Source organism: Musca domestica, unplaced genomic scaffold (genome assembly GCF_030504385.1).
Source record: "Musca domestica strain aabys unplaced genomic scaffold, Musca_domestica.polishedcontigs.V.1.1 144, whole genome shotgun sequence".
Taxonomy (NCBI): domain Eukaryota; kingdom Metazoa; phylum Arthropoda; class Insecta; order Diptera; family Muscidae; genus Musca; species Musca domestica.
The window spans coordinates 612,580-636,199 of NW_026712199.1; the positions used below are offsets into that span (position 1 = coordinate 612,580).

The following is a 23,620-nucleotide window of genomic DNA, read 5'->3' on the forward strand; positions in this document are numbered from 1 at the left end:
GATTCCTTCAATTCGCCTAAATTAAATTAAAAAAAAAAAACAAAAATCTAGAATTTGTCTAGTAGCCAGACATCTTTAAACCATTATTATTGTGTGGGCATCGTATGAACATAATATTAATTAATACAAGTCATAGCTGCATACCTAATGAAAATGCGTGTCATTGTAAACACATTTAAGCCTCCTTTAGACTATCTGTACAACTTGTTTATTTAATTTAGTTAATGCCGAAAAAAATGTTTATTATGTCTTTTTTAGATTTTGGTATTGATTTTCGATCAATTCGTTGACGTACACAAATCTAGAATTGGTTTAGTAACCAGACATCCATTATTATTGTGTGGACATCGTGTGAACATAACAGTACCCAATTCAAGTCATAGCTGTATAATAATGCCAACCTAATGAAAATTCGTTCCATTGTAAACACAGTTAAGCCCCCTTTAGACTATGTGTACAACTTGTTAACTTAATTGTTTATTAAGTCTTCTTTAGATTTTGGTATTGATTTTTGATTATTTCGTTGACGTAACAATAATCAATGTTCTTTTTTTAATTTCCATTGTTTTCAAATATTTAACTATTTTCGTTTACGTTTAATTAAAGTTTTTTTATTTGAGCCAAATATTTTCCCATGGCTTTTCCCAGGAATACAGCTACTATATTGTTTGGGAATTATCTTTAGGTTTATTTTGTTGCTATTTCTAGCTAAACAATTTCAAATAAACTTTTTGACAATAAACTAAACTAGTTGGAAAAAAACAAATAAACCCCCACACACACACAATGCCACCATAAACAATTCGAGGGATATCCGAGGGGGAGGTAGACGCCAAAATAAAAACTTTAGTTTAAAAATAAAGAGAGAACAATCAACAAAAAAAGTTCTACACACTCACTCACACACAATATTATAAAAATGTCACACAGAAAGGACCAAAAATAAAACGAAGAAAGTTTTACGCTTCATTTTAGCTTTAGAAGGATAAATGTTGACGTGCCAATTTTTAACAATTAAATGTTACCACACACTTGCTGGAAACCCTTGGTCCCTTTTTATTTTTTTTTTTTCTACAAATAATTTGTTGTTGTGTATTGAGATAAAACTTTGACGTTTGAAAAGAGAACGAGAAAAAAACGTGCAAACAATTTTTATTACAAAACCATTTACACACACACATTGAAACGTTTTAACCATTTTTATTTTGACATTTATTGCAATTAAAAAAAGAACATCCAGTAAATGCGAGAATTATTTGACAACCCAGGGACTTGCCCGCATAACTTTTAGGGAGAGATAGGGAGAGAGATAGAAAAAATGTCAAACTAGAAAATTGACAATTATTTGAAATGTTTTTGTAGTTAGTTAGCAAAATTAACTTCTTTTTTCATTACGTACAGTATTTTTGATAATTATTTAACAAGAAAAGTTTTTGAAAAAAATTAATAGTAAATATTTTTTTTTTATTCCAAATAAAGTTTGTAATGAGTTCTTTTGTTAAACGGTAATGAATTGTAATGTTTGTCATTTAGTTTTAATGGGAGAACAATAAAATAACAAATTATAAAACTAGTTAAAATATTAGTTATTTAAAAATATATTTCAAGGGAAAATTATTGCATAAAATTCGAGGAAAATTGGCATTTGAAATTATAGACAGTAAACATGCCAGAAAATCATTCGATAAATGGAACGCATTTCCATAAGGTAGGCAAATGAGTATGCGTCTCATTCATGGTAAAAGAATACAGGTAGTCGCATCGGCACAGCTGCTGCGACAATGAATTGTCAAACCAATTTTGGAATTGACAATTTTGAATGAAAAATGATTGAAATTTGGTAAAATTGTTGAAAAATATATATCATAAGAAAACATGTAAAAATCGACTTATTTTTGTCAAAACGTTTAAATTTTTTTTGACATATCAACCTTTGCCAGTGTTGATTCTTCTATCCAAGTAAAACTGACATTTGAAGTTATAGATAATAAAAAATGCAAAAAATCATACTCGAAATGGAACGCATTTGCGTCGACGTATGCGCTTCACATCTATGAAATAAAGCCAGGTTCAGACGACAACAGCTAAGCGATAATTATTGCATTAATATTAAGAAAAAAAAAATAGTATTTTTAATTGTAGATAAAAAATCTCTAAATGGAACGCATTTCAATAAGGTATGTACATGGGTATGTTTGTCACTTCAATGAGATAAAGCCAGGTTCAGACGACACCAGCTAAGCGATAATTATTGCATTAATTTTAAGGGAAAAACAGCATTTAAATTTGTAGATTAGAAAAATCTTTAAATGGAACGCATTTTAATAAGGTAGGTACAAGAATATGCATCTCACTTCCATGAGACAACAGTTAAGCGATAATTATTGCATTTATTTTAAGAAAAAGAAAATAGCATTTGAAATTTTAGATTAAAAAAATCTCTAAATGGAACGCATTTCAATAAGGTAGGTGCAAGAATATGCGTCTCACTTCTATGAGATAAAGACAGGTTCAGACAACAACTAAAAATTATTAAAAAATCTCAAAATGGAACGTATTTTAATAAGGTAGGTTCAAGAATATGCATCTCACTTCTATGATATAAAGCCAGGTTCAGACGACAACAATTCCTTAATGCTAACTGGCCACAGTTGCCATTTTTATAACTTTAAGTTAAAGATGGATGTCTATATTTTATTTTATGCCCCACAAACCCCATCACTTATCTGCCAAATATATATTTCTTAAATCTACATAAAAACAGACACAAATAAATCATGTAGATTTGTTGATGTTGCTGTTGCCGTTACATCTTTTATTGTATTTTATTTTTATATGTCTGGCTTGGTAATGTGATTATAAACGTTATCGATATACTACTGTTGAAGCCACTACCCAAACATTAACAACTCGCAGTCCTTAAGCAAAGCTAAAAAGGCAAAGAGAGGGGGTGCAAATGACACACAAAAAAGGAAACGAAAAACTGCAGACAAACAGTCAAAAAAACTTTAAGCATACGCACCCTTAAATATTGGCGGACAAGACTAAATGAATTGGCAGACAATGTTGAGCAAAAATCCAAGGACTGACTTCATGACGGAACAAAGAGAAAAAAAATCACAAAATTGTATTCTAAAACGGGTAGATGTTGCCTGGTGTTGGTCCCTGTCATTTGCCACTGACACTGCCACTTACATGTCACTTAATCGAATTATCATCAAAACATGGCGTCAAGCAAAATAATAAAGCTCTCCCACTCTCTCTCTCCCCCACTGAAGAAGAAAAAAAGATTTGGCCACCCAAGCATGTCTGCTTTTTGGAAATTCGTTTAGTTTTGCCAAACTTCCGTGTTATGGTCAAAGTGAATTTGTATTGTGGCCAGGCATTCTGCGTTGATTTTTTGTTCATCCACTGTTTGACATCTACCAATTTATTATCGCTGGTTAAATACCTGGCCCTTCCACCAAAAAAAAATCAACCCAAAAGGAGAAATAAAAAGGAAATGAAAACGCAAAAATCCTCTGAAAACTGAGAAATACCAAAAAACCCATTGCTGATAATAAGTGAATGCTAAAGCAAGCCATTGCCATGTTTGAGGTTATGTCCATTGACAAGTTTTTTTGTTTTTGTCGTTTGGTATAATCTGAATAAGTATCCTAAACGTTGACGAAGGAAAGAGAATATAAATAGAGAATTTTTCCCTTAAAAAAATAGAATGCTGTCTTTGCCTCTTGTGAGGAAAATCTCGGTATAGAGTTAAAGTTGCATGTTATTCTGGAATTTCTTTGTCTTCCTTCTTTAATCTTTTCCCGAGGAGAATATAGAAAAGGAATGATTATGGGGAGAACATAGAAAACGTGCCAGGAATTAGGTGTGAATTTTATGGGTTTCCTTGTCCAATGCCACAATGGACACTGGAGGGGGGTTTAAAAACAAAAAAACGGGAAGTTTAGATTTATCCTTTAATTGATTTACCCCTTTTCTTTCTCTTTCCCCGATTTTTTGTTTTTAAGAACTGAAAAAAATTGAATTGATTCAAATTACATTTGGTGCACGAAACTTGTAGGGATTCTGTTTTAAACAAGTTACAATGTAAACACTATTAGTTTAAACCATAAAAGCTTTAATACGAAGAAAACGGACACATGGCACAATCAGTAGGTATTGGATTTAACGTATCTGGATTAGTTGTCTAAACACTTATTGTGAATAAAACGTAAACAAATTTTGACAGTTAGTCTCCTTCCGCCATGATATGATATGATAGCAAAGAATCGATGAGTAAAAAAAATAAAAGTTATATTAAATTAGACAGCTTTAATTTTTTTTTATAAAACAAATTGCAATGTAAACACCAAAATTTTAAACATAGAAAGCTTTAAAATGAAAAATAACGACCGATATGTGATTAATCGCATGGTTGCCATAAGAACATGGCATAAAAAAGGTATTTTGGGTTCCGTTATAGTCTCAAATGTCATATTCCAAAAAACAACGGCGGCAATAATGCAGGTGTGACTCCGATATCTCCAGGCCAGGTTTTCTCTAATGCAAGTCTTCTCTAGCTTGAATGGAATATCAGAAATAGGTGAAAGGAATCAAAATAGAAATTTTCATAGAATTTAATTTGGAAACTGCTGGAAAAATCTAGCAGGGTTGGAAGTTAAGAATTGCTTGCTACATTTATTTAACATTTCATAAATAACCTCAATAAATAGGACTTCCAATAAGAACACCAAAAAAGCATTTTGGGTTCCTTTATGGAACCCAGATGTCATTTTACAAAAAGCAACGGCGACAAAATTACAGGTGTAACTCCGATGTTTCTTTATAATTTTATATATCACAGGCCAGGTTTTCTTTTATGAATTTCTAGCTTAATTGACATATCAGAAGGAGGTGAGAGAATTCAAAATACCCCTTTTCATGGAATTTCATTAAAAATACTGCCGAAAAACAAACTACCAGGGCTGGAAGTTAAGAATTGTTTACAAGATTTATTTTTTTAACATTTCATAAATAACCTTATTAAATATGCCATCCAACTACTTATTCATGTGTCAATTATTTGCCGAACATCGACAGTTATTACAAAAAATATTCTTAATAAACATTTACAACATTTTATCATTAAACTTAACGTTTACACTTGAATGGAGGAAAACGATAACAACAACGCCGAATCGAGATTGACAGGATACTGTTGTAATGATAATGAAGCCCTGAAACAAACAATGTAAAACGTAATGCTTCTGTTTTTTTTTTCTTTCCAATATTGTTTGCATTGTAATTTATATATATATGGTGAAAAAAAACACATAATGATAGCTTAAAAATTACAAGTTTTATATCTGTGAAAACGCCACCAGCTACAGCGACAACAACAATGTGGACAATAAATATCACGATTTGTTAAATTAACAATAAAATGTGACTTTTTTAACCTCATGTCAGTCAGTCATACAGTCACACATGGTTTACACGGGTCTGGGTTTAATGCGAAAATACTTTAAGCTGCACAAACCTTTCAGCTAGCCAGCCACCCAACCACTTGCCACTTTTATGAAACTACCTTTTTGGGCAAACCGACATATACAGATGTCAATTTTTTTCTTTTTTTTTTGTAACAGACATCAAACAGGATGTATAAATAAACGGACATATTTTTTTCGCCGTTCATGGCTGGTGGAAGTGGAAAAAAAATAAAATTAAAAAAGGATATATTTCAAATTAACGCCATGGCTACAAATGACATATTATATTGCATATATTGTTGGTAGTTATGTATATCTATATGATGCACTGAAGCTTTAATAAAAACAATAATAATAATAACAATAACAGCAAAACTGATACGACATCCATCTGTCACATAAAATTCATTTTGTCAGTTTTCCACAGCACAAAATGTTGGCAACATCCGTGGGCATTACATCTGCATATATAGAAGGGATCCATTACTGTTTTTATGCGGGTAAAAATCCATTTTAAATAGCGTAGCCCATTTATTTATTATTGTTGCCGTTGTTGTTTTCCTTTTGATAGTATAACTCCTCTATTGAATAGTAGCTACTGGTGTGGCAAGTAATTACTGTCTCATAAAAATTAATGTATATTAAAATATAAATCGCTTAAAATATTATTATAATTATAATTCAATACTTTTGTAGCTAAATTCAAAAGGGGGAACAAAGAAACGTTTAATTTAGCTTGGCTATTCATTGACTTAGGGAGGTTCACATGTGGATATAGCATTCAAAACGGAGACCTTAGCATTTTTGTGGATGACTTTATTTTAGGTATTACTTTTCTTTGGGTCATCCAGTAATGATGACGCGTGGCAAATTTTTTTCTTCCTTATAATTTTCGTGAACCACTTTATTACTATTTCTTCTTAAATTAAAACATGTGGCAGTTTTTATTATTATTAATTACTATTTTTGTATTCAAATAGGAACGAGGAAAGCTAATCATTTTCCTGAATGACAGCAAAAAACCTTTATTTTGTTTGGTCAATTGACGGACTTAGGCAGGTTCACATGTGACAATAGTATTCTGTACGGAGACCATTGCATTTTGGTGGACTTGTTTATTTTAGGTATTACTATTTCTTGGGTCATTCTTTAATAAATACGTGTGGCAAATTTCTTTTTTATATTTTAATGTACTATTTTTGTATTCAAATAGGGACAAGGAAAGCTAACAATTTTCCTAAATGACAGCAAAGAAATCTTTAACTTTGGTTGATCAATTGATTGACTTAAGGAGGTTCACATGTTGAAATAGCATTCATTACGGATACCTTTGCAATTTTGTGGACGATTTTATTTTAGGTATTACTTTTCTTTGGGATATTCTTTAATAAAAACGTGTGGCAAATTTCTTCTGAGTATTACAAAACATTATTTTTGCATTCGAAAGGGGACAAGAAAAGCGAATTGTTCACTTGAATTTGTAGATTGAATGACAGTAAAAAATCCTTTAATTATTGTAAGCCAATTGATGGACTTAAGGAGGTTCACATGTGGAAATAAGATTCATTACGGATACCTTACCATTTTTGTGGACGTCTTTATTTTAGGTACTACTTTTCTTTGGGTCATTTTTTAATAAAAACGTGTGGCAAATTTCTTTGGAACATTATAATGCATTACTTTTGTATTCGAAAGGGAACAAGGGAAGCTAATTATTTTCCTAAATGACAGCAAAGAAACCTTTAATTTGGTTTGGCAAATTGTTTGACTTAGGGAGGTTCACATTTGGAAATAGCATTCATTACGGATACCTTAACATTTTTGTGAACGACTTTATTTTCGGTATTACTATTTCTTTAGTTCATTCTTTAATTAAGACGTATGGCAAATTTCTTCAGAATATTATAAAGCAATATTTTTGTTTTCGGTTGGGAACAGTAAAATTGATAGACTTAAGGAGGTTCACATGCCGAAATAGCATTTTGTACGAATATCTTAGCATTTTTGTGGACGACTTTATTTTAGGTTCTACTTTTCATTCTGTCATTCCTTACATAAAAACGTGTGACAAAATGCCTATTTCGCAAACATATATTTCAGAGTATATTTCCGAATTTAGTTTCTCTGACTTTAAGCAATCTTAAATACATGTCAAAATTTCCAAAGATTTATAAAAACCTATTAATTTATTAATAATATGAAAGTGATATAATTTACTCCCAGGATTCTCCGTTTGTACTGTACAACAAATCTTGAACTTTGTAAGATTTTTAATTCATTGAAAATGTAAATAAGATAAACTCAGGTGTAAATTGTAATAAAACACATCCTATGCGCACATAAAATCACACACACACATACATACATTAGAATCACAAGTGGTACAAATCTTCCGAAAGAAGGCATCACAGCTGTTTATAATGGATTTTGTGGTTTTCAACAAACACTCATACACACACACACTCATCTCATCTATTGCCTAGTATGTGTAATTGAAACCTTTATGCTAGCTACACATGTTCACAAGGAAATCTCTTTCAGAGAAATGCGAGAAAAATTGTTTAACTGAACTTTGATAAACCAGAAAAAGAAATTGCGTATGACATTTAAATGTCATATGGTAAATATACACTCTAAATTATTTGTTTAAAAGTACTATGAAAATCATTGTGATTTTTTGTTGATTTTTTGGAAGGTGCGTAATTTTTAGCAAAATAGTGTGTAATTTGAAGAAATGTTTAAATTTAAACATTAAATGTAGTGAAAACAAGAATTGCAGTTCGAAATGTTTAATTTTAAACATATAATGTAGTGAAAACTGGAATTGCCACTGAATGTGTTTAAAATTAAACACAAAGTGTAGCAAAGTCATTCACGCACAACAAAAACTCCGTAGTTGTCAAGAAGAAGAAAACAGAAACACGTGGCCAAGCTTAGTTGCTTGCTGTTCTTTGGTGTAAGTGGACAATTTTTTTTTTTAGTGACACAAAAGTTGTATTTTTCGAGAAAATATAAATAAAAATGTATGTATGTAACATTTGTGAGAAAGTGCTTGTTAACATTGATAAATATAATTGTCATCTATACGGCCATAAAAATAAAAAAAATTGTAAATTTAAGTGCTTGTTCCCAACATGTATAAAAGAGTACAATAATTATAACTCATATAAATCGCATTATATGCGTTATCATAAAGTTCATAATAAAATTGCAAGTGCTCATTCAGATGGCACATATATTTGTTCAATAAGTGCATGTAATTATATTGGTACGAATTTTAGAGATATATTTGCATACCTTACAACATTTCCCCAATAACAAAAAGGTGAAGTGTCCACTACGCCCATGCAAAAAAACGTTTGCTTCTCAAAGTACGTTTCGATCCCATTTCTTTCGGAAACATTCAGATTTTGAACAAAACTTACCAATGAAACAGACTGCCAATTATTCTGAAGTAACCAATTCAGATAAAGTTGATGGCACTTCTTTAAGTTTTACTTCAACTACTGACATCAGTCCATATTTGGAAGAAAATTCAATAACAAATATTTTAACACAATTAAAATGTAAATTTAATGTCTCAGAAGACTGCTTGCATTTTCTATTTACGGAATTGATAAGCTTATTAAAACAAAATATTGATTTGAATATTCGGAAAATAAGAGACATAATTGGCAACTGTAACGTGTCTGATAAAGAAAATGAAATAGTTAATTTTTTAAAAGATTCAAGTGTATTAAAGGACCTACAAAACATTTCTTCAAAACAAAAAATACAAAACTTCTTTTCAGAAAACCCTCATTTTATTGGACCACAAGAAATTTTTCTAGGTGTTGATAATTGTCACCAGGACTGTGTATATCACTATGTGCCATTATTAGAAACTTTAAATGCATTATTTAGTGATCAAGAGTACTTAAATTTTTTTTCTGAAGAGAAAAAATCGGATTTTAATTCATATTTAGATTATAATGATGGTCTGGTTTATAAAAACCAAAAATTCTTTAATTCAGGTGAGAAGCGAATTGAGCTTCTTATATTCCAAGATGCTTTCGAAGTGTGCAATCCGTTAGGCTCAGCAAAGAAGAAACATAAAGTAATTGGTTTTTACTTCATGTTAGGGAATATTGATATCAAATATAGATCTATTGTTAAAAATATACAGTTACTGTTGCTGTGTAAAGAACGTTATATAAAAACATTTGGTTTCGATATTGTTCTGCAACCACTATTAACTGATCTAAAAAAGTTAGAGACCGCAGGATTGACAATTTATGATAAACAAATAGGAAAAGAAAAAATATTGTTTGGGACAGTTGTTTATGTTATTGGTGATAATCTTGGATCACATCAAATTGGCGGTTTTAATGAAAGCTTTAGTTTCTCACAGTATGTTTGCCGTTATTGTTTTTTTGAGCGGAAATCCTTATATGAACAGAATGTTGGTGTAAGCACTCTTAGAAACATTAATAACTACAATGAACTCATTTTATCCCAGGATTTCAAAAAAGGTGTAGTAAAAAATTCATGTTTTAATAGTCTAAAATACTTCCACGTTTGTAATCCAGGATTGCCGCCATGCATAGCCCATGACTTGTTTGAGGGAATTGTTCCATTCGAATTAATGGTAATTTTAAAATCATTGAGTCATACTTTCAACTTTTCTTTTGACTATCTAAACGCATTTTTACAGTCTATTCAAAAAACATTCTCCCTACGTTTATCATTTCCGCAAATAAATATAAAAATGAAAAAAATTTCAGGGAAAGCAGACGAAATTAGACATATGTTGTTTTTGATGCCCATTGCGTTGATGTCAGTTGTCACAAATTTTGAGGATCCAATGTATCTTTTTCTCTCAGCTTTGATAAATATGTGTCGTTTAATTTGTGCAGAAAAAATTACAGAAAGTCAAATAGAATTACTAAATCATTTTATTCACATTTACTTTGATTTTAGAAAAGAATGTATCCCAAACAATAATCTGAGACCAAAGCATCATTTTTTAAAACATTATCCAGACCTTATTAAACAATTTGGCCCTTTAAAAAATCTTTCGACACTGCATTTTGAGCACAAGCACCAATATTTTAAACAAATAGCAAAGTCATGTAGAAACTTTAAAAATATAACTTTGACAATGGCCAAGAAACATCAATGTTTTCAAGCAAGTCTTCATGGTAACCGTATAAAAACCGATATCATATGTAAAAATGTTGTTAATTCAGAAAATGGAATGTTTAATATAAATATACCGGGCGAGTATATATATGCAACAAAAAAAATTGAATTTCTTGGAACTTTATATAAAGAAAAAGATGTCATACTATGCTCGGTAGATTCGCAAAATAACATAAATGTTCTTATTGTAAACACAATATTTGTAAACAAAGAATACACTGACTTTATATGTTATGGAGAAATTAAGAAAATGTGGTACAACTGCATAATAAATTTGTATGAATCATTTGAAAAAATTCGTGAAAAAGAATTTTCTATTATCAAAAGAAAAGAATTTGTATTTCATCAACCCATAAAACTTTTCCAAAAAGACCAAAAATATTACTATGCTCCATTTCAAACATTTGAAGATTTATTTTAAAAATAAGGTTTTTTATTCCAATATTTAGATTTAAGGTAGTACTTTAGTATTCATATAAAATAAGTATAACATGGCGAAGTTTTTATGTAAGATTTGGAATGCCGATAGATCAAAGAAAAAGGCATTCATGTGCGAAGGTTCAATCGATCTCGTTATAAAAAAAGGTAAAAAATTGTTTCACTGTAGTCTTTCTTTTAACACAATTGCATTATTATTATTTATTTTCAGCAAAAGAGTACTCTCTTGATGGAAGCAGATTTGTTTTGGAAAGCGACGGAACTGAAATAGATGATGACGAGACCTTGCAATGTATTTTAGAGGACAAACAAATTTTAATGATTTTAAAATTCGAGGAAATGTGGACCCCCAACAATATTTTGCCGATTCCAATAGAAAATATTGAGCAGACCAAACCAAACAATGACATCACAACAGAAAATTCACAATCTATAGTAAACATCCCAACGTCATCCCAAGAAATAAGCGGTGAAAGCTTCTACATAGCTCTATCATCAGATGTAGGCCAACATTTAGTTGAAGTACCATTAACTGAGTTCACAGACACCATAAATATAACATCTGATGAAGAGTTAATGGCATCAGGTAGTGCAACGGATGAACTCAACACTTTAGTGACCAAGAATAATCCAATTTGCGATAGCTTTCAAGGTTTTCAAATACCTTGGAACAGGATGTCTCCAGAAGTGTTGTCACAGCTTAATAATAAGGAAAAAATTGGAAAGCTAATAAATTCATTTTGCAATGTAATTGTCGATGAATTACGTAGAAAAACAAATTTTATTCCGATGAATGTCTACAGGAATGTTGCGCATATGGCTGCCACGAAATACCCAGAATCATTTGTTGAAAAAGATGGAGAAGGACGGGTTATGTCATACACTCCAATATCACTCGTTACAACCATGAGAAACCGAAACAATTTTTTGAATTATAGCTCAAAAAAGAAGATTAATGTGATGGGCATACCGCTAACTAAAAGAAAACGTTTAAGTGCACTATCTAGGAGCTGTGCACATTGGCAACCAGATATTTCTAGAGAAAACTATAAAGATGTGGACTATAAAAAACAAATTTTAATTTCAATGCACCACAAAAAAAAATTACTAAAATCAGAGTTGGAGTCCGCAAAATCATTAATGTCCGACTGTTTTGCCACGCAACGTGCATATTTTAATGATGCACAAAATATACCCACTGTGCGAGACATTTTGCAGAACTGGCCAATGATATTCAACAAGGAATGTTTATTTGGCCACTTTGAAAAGTTAATGGATTTAGATATCCGAACATTCAAGTCTAATTTTGAAAAATCCCGAAGCAAGTTTCGAAATTTTTTTAGGATTGAACATACAGAAGAAGATGACAATATTATTATAAAGGCAATATGTGGTTATTTTAATGAAATAGGTGCATTGCTTTTTAAAGAATTTAAGGTACATAATATTCCAAATTAATCGCTAATGTAATACTAATGATGATTATTTTTATTTTAGTTCGGTACTACAATTGATACAATTCGAGATGCAAACGAAACGGTCACTCCATGGGCTTCCATAATTTGTAAGTCAATGCTGTATAATTAATAAGTTCTGAAATTAATTTCAAATTTTCAAGGTACATCCCCTACAGACGACGAGAAACAATCTATTGCATATGTCTGGTTTGAAGGGGAATTGACAAGTATTGAACCCAATAGCGACATTATAACGTTAATATTGCAGATATTGTGCTACTATTATATATTCAATATAGAATACCCAAAAAATATTTCGCAAACATGCGAATTTTTTATGCGATATTTTTTTAAATTTTATCCTTCGCAATGTAGAGGCCAAAAAAAGAACATTAATAATTTAAAAAGAATAGTCAGCCTTATGCAAAAATTAGATTGCATTAAGTAAGCATATTTACTATTATATATTTAATATTTAAGTGACATCTACAATTTACTTCCTAATTATTTTTAACCAGTTTTTTTTTTAACAGCCTTACGCAGAATCTATATTATATTGTCAAAGCCATGTACATGGTTCTAAGTTATATGTATTAATTTAATGCATTCCAAAGTGTAATTTTTAATTTCTTAATTAAATTTAATATGTATATTTGTCAATTAATATTTTAAATAAAATATTTTTCACCTTAAATTCACTTGTTTTTTGTTTATTAATATTTATGCATCTAGAAAATACGCATGAAGTTGCCTAATTAAACTGAAAATTGCGCACAGAAGTTTGTAAAATCAAGATAAAATGTCTAAAATCGTAAAACAAAATGTGTAGGTTTTACACACTTTTTTGTGTAAAAGCATACAACAACAAAGCTGTTGAAAATCACGCACAGTTGTGCGGCATCTTGTTGCATATCATTATCATTGTGATTTTCAGCAAAAATAGTTTAGAGTGTAATTTCAAAACAAAATGGAAAATAACACATTTCGTGGCCAACTTGGTTGGCATTTGCATTTACCCGGGGAGGGTTGGGAGTTGGGGCAAATCTAAGGGTTGTGCTATTGCCCTTGTTTAAAACAAAAAAGGAAAGAAATGGCAACATATTGTGGTTATGTTCGGAATAACAATTCTGGCAAATTATTAAAAATTATGTTTTGAGGGAAATTAAGAAATTTGGGAAGAGTGTGAGGAATAACTTTACTTAATGGCTGATCAGCTGATTTGTTACAGTTGTCACAATTAAATGGTTGACAATATTTACCTAAAAGAAATGTGAGTTATTGAGAAAAAGAACAGAAACAATTGCTTGAAAACAAATAAATAGTTGCCACCCTTTTATTATGGCGTTAAATTAAAAGTAGTATTAATTACTCCCACCTCTGCTGCAAATTTAATTACTAATGCTCCAGTGGAAACGCTTAATTAATTTACTCACTTCCTGCACCCTTCCCTCTCTATTCTTTAAAAGTATAAACGTTTTTAAATCGTTTTTTCCCCCTCAAGTGACACAAAATATGTTCAAATAATTCTCACAGTCTGAACCTCCCCTGTGCAAGCAAAAAACAAAATGTAATCTTAAAACGGAAACTCGTTAGTCTTATAAATTCAAATGTTAAATCTCTTTTAAATCTTAGAACAGAGATACAAAACGAGTTCCTTGTTCCGATTTCAAATTCTCACCCACCGCCACCTCACTCCATGGCACAATGAATGGAAATTTAAAGGACTTGGCGTAAAAAAAGTGCTAAGACAGCAGGCAATTAATTTGCATTGTTCACGGAAAAGTGTAAAACTTTTGCTGTTAGACAAAAAATAAAATTAAACCTTATTGCTTTTGCACCAACCCAAACCCAAGCCCAAAGACGAAAAAAGGTCAAAAACTCTTGAGAGCATTACGTAAATTGCCCTTTTTCATCGATGTTGTTGTTCTTGTTGGGCTTGGTCATATTTAAAATCACCTGATTTATGATCAGTTTTAATTACTTTCCATCAATCTTTCTTATGCTAAAAAGATAAGAAGCAAAAAAAAAAGAGGAAAGAAAATATGAGGCAATAAATTACTTGCGAGAAAGGTTAGATGGTTTCAAGGACAACCTGGAGCGATTTTTTATGGGGATAGGCAGATAATAAATTTTGGAGGTGGCAAATTTGGCTAAGATTTAAACTCTTTTACCTTTTCGTTGCGTTAAGCTTCTTAAAAATTGTTGGCTTATCCCTTCATTGCTTTTTAAGTTATAACTCTCACCACTCGCTTTTAAAAAAAATTAATAAGAATGGATAAGTCTTATTGAAATTCCTTAGCTCGCTAAGCTCTGCAGCGTGTATGAAGATTAGGGGGTCATTTGAGGATATAAAATCAAAACAATTTCAAAGATTGGTAATCATTTAATGTACAATAAAAGGAATTCAGTATCTAATTAACTCGTTTTACGGAAATATGTTCGGTGTAAATAAGGCTTAAGTGAAGCGTGAGACTTAAACTTCTACTTTGAATTTTGTAATAAATATTTGTAATATATTGCAAATAAACAATTATTTTATATCATCAGTTAATTTGGGCATGTGAAGTTGCATTCGCAACGAAAAATTTCATCAAAATACCATTTTTTGCTGCTTTCAACTGGGTAATTCTTTAATACAGACGTGTGACAATGCTTGTTATTTAATGATTTTCATGCCCTTGGTGATATAGTGTCACGTATTTATATTAGGTAGCTTTTTTAGCAATGCTTTAATGGTAACCCTTCAATGAAGACGTATGACAATTTATAGGAAATACTAAAAATGTTATCAATTTCAATTGTTTTTGGCATTGCAACTGGAGGCAATCACATGTTTTCTCATTTTAGAGCTTTTTATTGCAAAATGTATAAAGTAGGCAACAAAAAATTTTAACAAAATTACCTCTCCGCTACTTTTAACCGGGTGATTCTTTAGTACAAGCGTGAGACATTTCTTGTTATTTAATCATCTATTATTTGATGTGGCTTGTCCATAGTGACACCTGGTTATTTGTGGTGGCTCTTTTGGTTATATTTTAAGGGTAAGCCTTTTATGAAGACGTGTGGCGACTAATATTAATCTGCACAAAATCACTAAAAATATTATCCATTTTAATTGTTCTTGGCATTGCAAATGGAGGTAAACATATGTTTAACATTTTTGGGACTCCTTATTAAAGGGGAGTATGGATAATCATCTTATTTCATGTTTTATAAACAGCAATTATTTTAGGGAGCACTTTATAAATAATTGAGACATGTAAAACTGAATTTGCAACAAAATAATTTAAATAAAATTACCATTTTAATTTTCTTCAAGCAGGTGATGCTTTAACTTTGAAGTGTGGCATTTCTTTTGTTAAATGATTTACACGTGGCTTGCCCTTAGTGACACATGGTTATATTGGGTAGCTCTTTTGGCTATATTTTAACAGTGACTCTTTAATGAAGACGTGTGTCAATTTATGCAAATCTATACGAAATCATTAAAAAATATTGGCTATTTTAATTGTTTTTGGCATTGCAACCAGAATTAGGCCGATATTTACACACTTCAGGGCTCTTTGTCAGAATTTTCAAAAGAACGATTGCAATCCAATGAAAGTTGTCTGTTTTTTTATTTTTTTTTTTTCAAAACACGTTTTATTTATTTTATTTATTAAGAATTAACATCTTTACCGATGTTGAATGGCAAATAATTGCACATCAATTGATTTTAATTAATTATCTTTAATTGTAACGATTTATATTTTGCCTCTCTTTTTTCTGCAATTCTTTGTAAGTATGTTCAATGTAAACCTCCGGGGTTTAACAGAAAGCAACTGAATTTCCGTTTTTATTTCTTACAACGTTTTATGAATTCCCTTTTGTACAATTTATTGAAACTCCAGCACGACAATTAACAACACACAGTGAACATTGCGTAAAACTCTCTGGCCGAAATTATAGAGAAGTGGAAATTTAGTTTAAAAATTAGAAAATGAAAAAAATATTTATTTTCAAACGTTTTCGGTTTTAGATGCAAGTTTGGAAATTTATTGAATAAGCTTTTTAATTTGGAAAACTGAGAAGAAACCACCAAAACTACTACTCCCAAATGACTTTTGTTCCGGAAAAAAAAAGACTCTTCGAATAGCAATTAGTTTCATATTGCAATTAGACTCAGACAAAAACGTTTCCATTTGTCTGACTGGGAATCATTTTCATCCCCATGCACTCCGACATGATTCCGTTTTTTTGCCCGACATACAACACTTACCACTTTTTGTACATTAATGTTTTTCTTGTTATGTGGTTATCCCTGAAAATACTATCTGTCAGTCATTTAGAAGTTTATCGCTAACTTCATTACTTCATTGTGCAAAATAAAATCATGAAATTTATAAAAACTCTTTTCACATTTGTAATGTGCTACATGCTGAATGTGCTGCGAGTATGCGCAGGCATCAGCAGTTCAATTTAGTTTGATAAATGTTACTTAATTGCCATTAAATACCAATAACAAATGAAGTACCAAATGGTTTTGCTAATGCGTTAACTGCAAAACACTTAGAACTCGCCAAAAGCCAGTTAGGAGAAAAGTTGCAATAACAAAAAAAGAAAAAAAAAATAGTTGGCAACATTTGTTAGAGTTCAATAAAGGCTTTAATATGGCGTATTTTTGAGGAGAAAAAGTGGAAACGGAAATCAAAGTAAAAAGTAACTGCTTATCTGGATTGGAGCGGTTTTTATAAGGATTGCACTTCTAAGTGTCATATTTTTCCATACGAGCCCTAACGTATGGCTTGATGTTAAGACAGCTGATTGAAAATTTACCAGACTTGGCAAGTTTTGTGATAAAGAACTCAGTTTTATAAACACGAAAGAAGGACACTTAACAAAATTTTTAATCTTTCTTCTTCCAGAAACTTAGAATTCCTTTAATCACAATGCAAGGAAATAAAAACTAAAGAAACTGCTCATAATAATTGGAGCGCTTTTTATAAGGATTGAACTGTAAAATGTCATGTGAACCCTAGAGTTTATGGGTTAACGGAAAAACAGCTGATTGGAAAATTGCATGATTCGGGAAGTTTTGTGCGAAAGAACAAAGCTATGTAAACAAGAGAGAAGGAGAATAAATAAATTAATAATCTTTTTTATTACATAAAAATAGTCTTTCTTCAATCACAGTCGAATAAATTATTACACTTTTAGGTATGTGAGTCCCTAGTGACAAAGAGGGTGTTGAGGTATAGAACTTTAAGTTGGCATCACTTTTTTAACTGGCGGCCATTTTGTCAGCTGTCAAGTGATTAATATTTAGTTTGGTTTGCCATTTCATCAAGAGCAGGTTGACAAAAGAACAATGCTTGCAAATCGTGCAAATTTATTTCGAAAGTAAACTCCGTCCATTTTATAGTCGACATTATCGTCCATCAGAGAAATTAATTCGTTTAACCATGGATCGTTTTCGGTCTACGTTTACTCTATGTGATAATACGCATCCACAGAGACGTCGAACAGTGCGCACTGAAGAAATAATTGCCGCTATAGAGCAAAGTGTTTAAGAGGACCCGAACGAATTGATTCGTCACCGAGCACAGCAATTGCAGCTTTGTCCATCGACTTTATGGAAGATTTTGTACAAAGAAAATTGAACGTTAGAATTGGCTTTATTCGAGCCAGCCGAAGCGGTCAGATGCCCGAAATCAAATTCAAACATTAATGGCATAAAATTATCCTTCCAATAAAGCCAAATTGGACATGTTAGTCGCATCGAAACAGCTGCTGGGACAGTGAAATGTCAAACCAATTTTGTAATTGACAATTTTCAGTTAAAAATTATTCAAAATTGTAAAATCTTTTGTGAAATGCATATCACAATAACCTCCGATTGGCTTCGTATATAAAAATATAAAAATCGACTTCTTTTGACAAAAAACTTTAAAAATTTTTGACATATCAATGTTTGCAAAGCTTTGATTCATTTACCATGAGATGATGACAAACCCTAAACAGGGTTCACACGCTGTCATCAATTGGGTAAAATACATTGAAATAACATAATTTCCCAACGTTTTATCAAAAAAAAAAAAAAAAAAATTAATAATTTAAATTCATTAACGTTTTTTTAAAATAAATAAATCTTTTGTTTTGGGCTTTAAGTTATAACAAATAAATAGCATCATTATGTTTATTATTTAATGAACTGTACAATACTATTATTATTATTTTATGTGTTATTTATTATTTACAAAAGCAAGAGCATAAAAAAGTAAACCATAAAGCTATGACAGTAAATATTTCACTCGAAAAATACAAAACAAAAAATAAAATAAAAAAACGTAAAACCAATAATTATAATACCCATACACATAGACTCACTTTAAAACTTTTGTAATTTATTTAATGGAAATTATCGAAATTAATTGAAATTAATGTTTATTCTTTATATGTTCTTTTTTGTGTATGTAAATACTTGTTGTTGTTGTTGGCGTTGCCGACATTATTGTTGTTATTATTTCAGTTCTGTTTGATGTCATTGTTGAATATTTGCAATTTACATTACGATATTGTTCATTGAATTGAATTTAAACAAAGATTAATATTGTTTTTGGAATATAAATTACCTCGATGCCAAACAAAACAAGAGGCGAGCAGAAAAAATGCATTGATGGTCATAAAATGCGATAAAAATGATATAACAGCAGGTATTTAAATATGTTGGCTATTATATATATGGGATCTTGAAAGCATATATATTTTTTTCAAATGAAATCAGATTATAAAACATTTAAAAATGTAAATTACGTTAAATGGAAAATGATAAAGGTAGGACAATAATTTTGTTGAATTCCAAAAATTCAATATATGTTGTTATGATATCGTAATTTTTATTATTATTACCATTTTCCATTTGATCACATCATGTGAGCCCCCCTTAATATGGGTTGCATCTTAAGTGGCCTTCCCACCAATGAAGTTTTAACCTCAAATCTCCCAGAGATGTCTCAACCATATCTTAATTACTTTTTGCACTTCGTTTTTTCTCCTCTTACCATTTTCCATTTGATCACATCATGCAAATCCCCCTTAACATGTGTTGCATCTTAAGTGGCCTTCCCACCAATGAAGTTTTAACCTCAAATCTCCCAGATATGTCTCAAACATATCTTAATTACTTTTTTTACATCATTTTTTCCTCTTTCTTTCTTAAACCAACAATAATTTTAATAAATCTTCTATTAATATTTCCACTTCTTATAATCTTTATAAATATTAATTTTATGGGCCTGGGTAGATAAAAACAATAACAAAGAATGAAATTCCTTGTTATCTATAATGTGATGCCTTTGTGTTGCAATGGCATTTTTTTGCCTATCTCTAAGTTTGTTTCAAGTCCAAGGATGCATTGAATGTGGCTGAACAAAAGATCCTTTGGCGGACTTTCAGCATCATAGACCAAACAATGTTAACTTGAGTCAACCGAACTGATTGTTCGAGGTAAATGAATAGGGGAGGGGGGCGGAGGAAAAAGTCATGGACATGGCAAACAACGACAACTGATGTCAATGCTAGCCACACAATTAAAGGATACAAAAATGAATGGAGCGAGACAAAAAAAAAAACACTGAAAGAATGATTTTTTTGCAATACATTTGAAGGTTAGGGACAATGCTTGGACGACAAGTTCATTTGATATTAAAACAAGACCCCGCTCACAAAGATGAAAGTAAACATTTGTGTTGTATTAGACGGCTATTGTATGGAAAACGAAAAGATTAAATGTTTGAAAGGGATAGAGAAAAAAAAAATAAAAAATATAGCAAAGGAATTTATTAAAGAGTTTTATAGAAAAGCTATGAATTTTATGATAGTTGGAGGTCTTCTACGTCACGTAGTAAGTAATTATGATTAAAAAAACAGCTGATTCTGCTTGTCGCTACCTGAAGTTCGTCGTATTTCGGAGAATGATTTATAAATATAAGAATATGAGACTTTTGAGGGATTTACCATCATTTTATGTACTTCAAGATAGCTTGAGTTTGTCTACGTCGCGTATTAAGTAATCGTGCTTTAAAAAACAGCTGATTGTGGTTGTCCCTAGCTGACGGTGGCCGCATTTCATGTGAGTTACTTGATATATTATAAAATACACTTTTGATCTATTTAACTTCATTTAACTAAAAGATATAACATTTGAAAAAGGAAGAAGGAAAAATAAAAAAATGAGGCAAGGAATTTATTACATTTTTATAGACACTATGAACTTCTAGATAGTTGAAGATCGTCTACGTTACGTGAGCAGTAACTATGGTAACAGTAACTATATGAAGTTGGCCGCAGTTCATATGAGTGACTTGATATATTAAAATATTAGCTTTTGAAGTACTAAACTTTATGAAACTTTTGAAGAGGGAGGAGAGAGATACGAAAATTAGCAATAAAATACATTGAAACATACATTGAAATACTATAATATGGGCTTTTTTATTTATTTAAATTTATTTTATTGTACGGAAAACAAAAAGAGATATAACCTTTGAAAAGGGAGGATGGAGATAAAAAAAATAGCAAAGGAATTTACTTTATAAAAAAAAAACTTTATTAACTTTAAGATGGCTTACGTTACGTGAGCAGTAATTGTTGTTCAACAAAAATCTGGTTGTGATTGTCACCACCTGAAGTTGGCTGCAGTTCATGTAAATGATATGATATATTAAAATGTGTGATTTTAGACCTATTAATATTTATTTTAGGAGAGGGCTTCAATGCAGAAAATATTCTTCATGACATTTTACAATAAGTCTCTGAAGAAAGAAAATCTGTAAACATAATGCACAACAAGATAAGCAGAAGATGGTCCAATGCATAAGTGTTTTTCGTTAAAAATGTGTATTATATTTCATGTTTATTAAACAATTTTTTTTTTAATTCCACATAAAAAGTTAAAAAAGACAATAGGAAAGGAGTTTATTGAAAAGTTTATGAATTTTAAAATAGTTTGTGGCCGTTTGCGTTACGTGAGCAGTAATTATGGTCCAGTAATCAATTGCTTGTAATTGTAATTATGTGAAGTTGGCTGCAGTTCATGTAAATGATTTCAAACACTGAAATATGGGTTTTAAACCTATTAATATTTATTTTAGGAGAATGACTTTTATATAAAAAATGTCCCTTGTCGTTGAAGAAAAAAAATGGAGCGAGACAAAAAAAAAAACACTGAAAGAATGATTTTTTTGCAATACATTTGAAGGTTAGGGACAATGCTTGGACGACAAGTTCATTTGATATTAAAACAAGACCCCGCTCACAAAGATGAAAGTAAACATTTGTGTTGTATTAGACGGCTATTGTATGGAAAACGAAAAGATTAAATGTTTGAAAGGGATAGAGAAAAAAAAAATAAAAAATATAGCAAAGGAATTTATTAAAGAGTTTTATAGAAAAGCTATGAATTTTATGATAGTTGGAGGTCTTCTACGTCACGTAGTAAGTAATTATGATTAAAAAAACAGCTGATTCTGCTTGTCGCTACCTGAAGTTCGTCGTATTTCGGAGAATGATTTATAAATATAAGAATATGAGACTTTTGAGGGATTTACCATCATTTTATGTACTTCAAGATAGCTTGAGTTTGTCTACGTCGCGTATTAAGTAATCGTGCTTTAAAAAACAGCTGATTGTGGTTGTCCCTAGCTGACGGTGGCCGCATTTCATGTGAGTTACTTGATATATTATAAAATACACTTTTGATCTATTTAACTTCATTTAACTAAAAGATATAACATTTGAAAAAGGAAGAAGGAAAAATAAAAAATGAGGCAAGGAATTTATTACATTTTTATAGACACTATGAACTTCTAGATAGTTGAAGATCGTCTACGTTACGTGAGCAGTAACTATGGTAACAGTAACTATATGAAGTTGGCCGCAGTTCATATGAGTGACTTGATATATTAAAATATTAGCTTTTGAAGTACTAAACTTTATGAAACTTTTGAAGAGGGAGGAGAGAGATACGAAAATTAGCAATAAAATACATTGAAACATACATTGAAATACTATAATATGGGCTTTTTTATTTATTTAAATTTATTTTATTGTACGGAAAACAAAAAGAGATATAACCTTTGAAAAGGGAGGATGGAGATAAAAAAAATAGCAAAGGAATTTACTTTATAAAAAAAAAACTTTATTAACTTTAAGATGGCTTACGTTACGTGAGCAGTAATTGTTGTTCAACAAAAATCTGGTTGTGATTGTCACCACCTGAAGTTGGCTGCAGTTCATGTAAATGATATGATATATTAAAATGTGTGATTTTAGACCTATTAATATTTATTTTAGGAGAGGGCTTCAATGCAGAAAATATTCTTCATGACATTTTACAATAAGTCTCTGAAGAAAGAAAATCTGTAAACATAATGCACAACAAGATAAGCAGAAGATGGTCCAATGCATAAGTGTTTTTCGTTAAAAATGTGTATTATATTTCATGTTTATTAAACAATTTTTTTTTTAATTCCACATAAAAAGTTAAAAAAGACAATAGGAAAGGAGTTTATTGAAAAGTTTATGAATTTTAAAATAGTTTGTGGCCGTTTGCGTTACGTGAGCAGTAATTATGGTCCAGTAATCAATTGCTTGTAATTGTAATTATGTGAAGTTGGCTGCAGTTCATGTAAATGATTTCAAACACTGAAATATGGGTTTTAAACCTATTAATATTTATTTTAGGAGAATGACTTTTATATAAAAAATGTCCCTTGTCGTTGAAGAAAAAAAATCTCTAAACCTTGTAAATTAAAGAAATAGGTTTGTATAAAACTATTTTATATTTTGTGTCTATTAAAAGTTTTTTTTTCTCAATCTCATATAGATAGTAAAAAAGAAAATCATAGTTAACGTTTTTTTTTTCGCTTCAGTTATATTTTGTAATAGACATTGAGTATATAATGTAATGACATTAATTGCTATTTATATTTATTTAATAATACGAACTAAAAAAAAACTATTGTTTAAACAGATTGTAACAAATGTATTTAATTACTATGACTTGTTCACAAAAAAGAATCACAATTTTTT

The 23,620-nt window shown here is 30.5% G+C and overlaps 2 protein-coding genes across 5 annotated transcripts in view; one reads left to right on the plus strand and one right to left on the minus strand.

Annotated features, from left to right (window-relative positions):
• LOC101887453 (teneurin-m) overlaps window positions 1–23,620 on the minus strand; it is a 334,061-nt gene that overhangs the window by 20,804 nt on the left and 289,637 nt on the right. The gene's annotated exons all lie outside the window — the stretch shown is intronic.
• On the plus strand, window positions 11,090–13,173 carry LOC131800436 (uncharacterized). Of its 2 annotated transcripts, XM_059119396.1 has the most exons (4): window positions 11,090–11,240; window positions 11,305–12,530; window positions 12,591–12,657; window positions 12,712–13,173. In XM_059119396.1, the coding sequence occupies exons 1-4, from the start codon at window positions 11,147–11,149 to the stop codon at window positions 12,996–12,998; spliced, it is 1,674 nt and encodes a 557-aa protein (XP_058975379.1). In that variant the 5' UTR covers window positions 11,090–11,146; the 3' UTR covers window positions 12,999–13,173. The 2 variants fall into 2 exon arrangements, with proteins under 2 accessions (XP_058975379.1, XP_058975380.1); XM_059119397.1 differs by having other exon boundaries at window positions 12,591–12,835.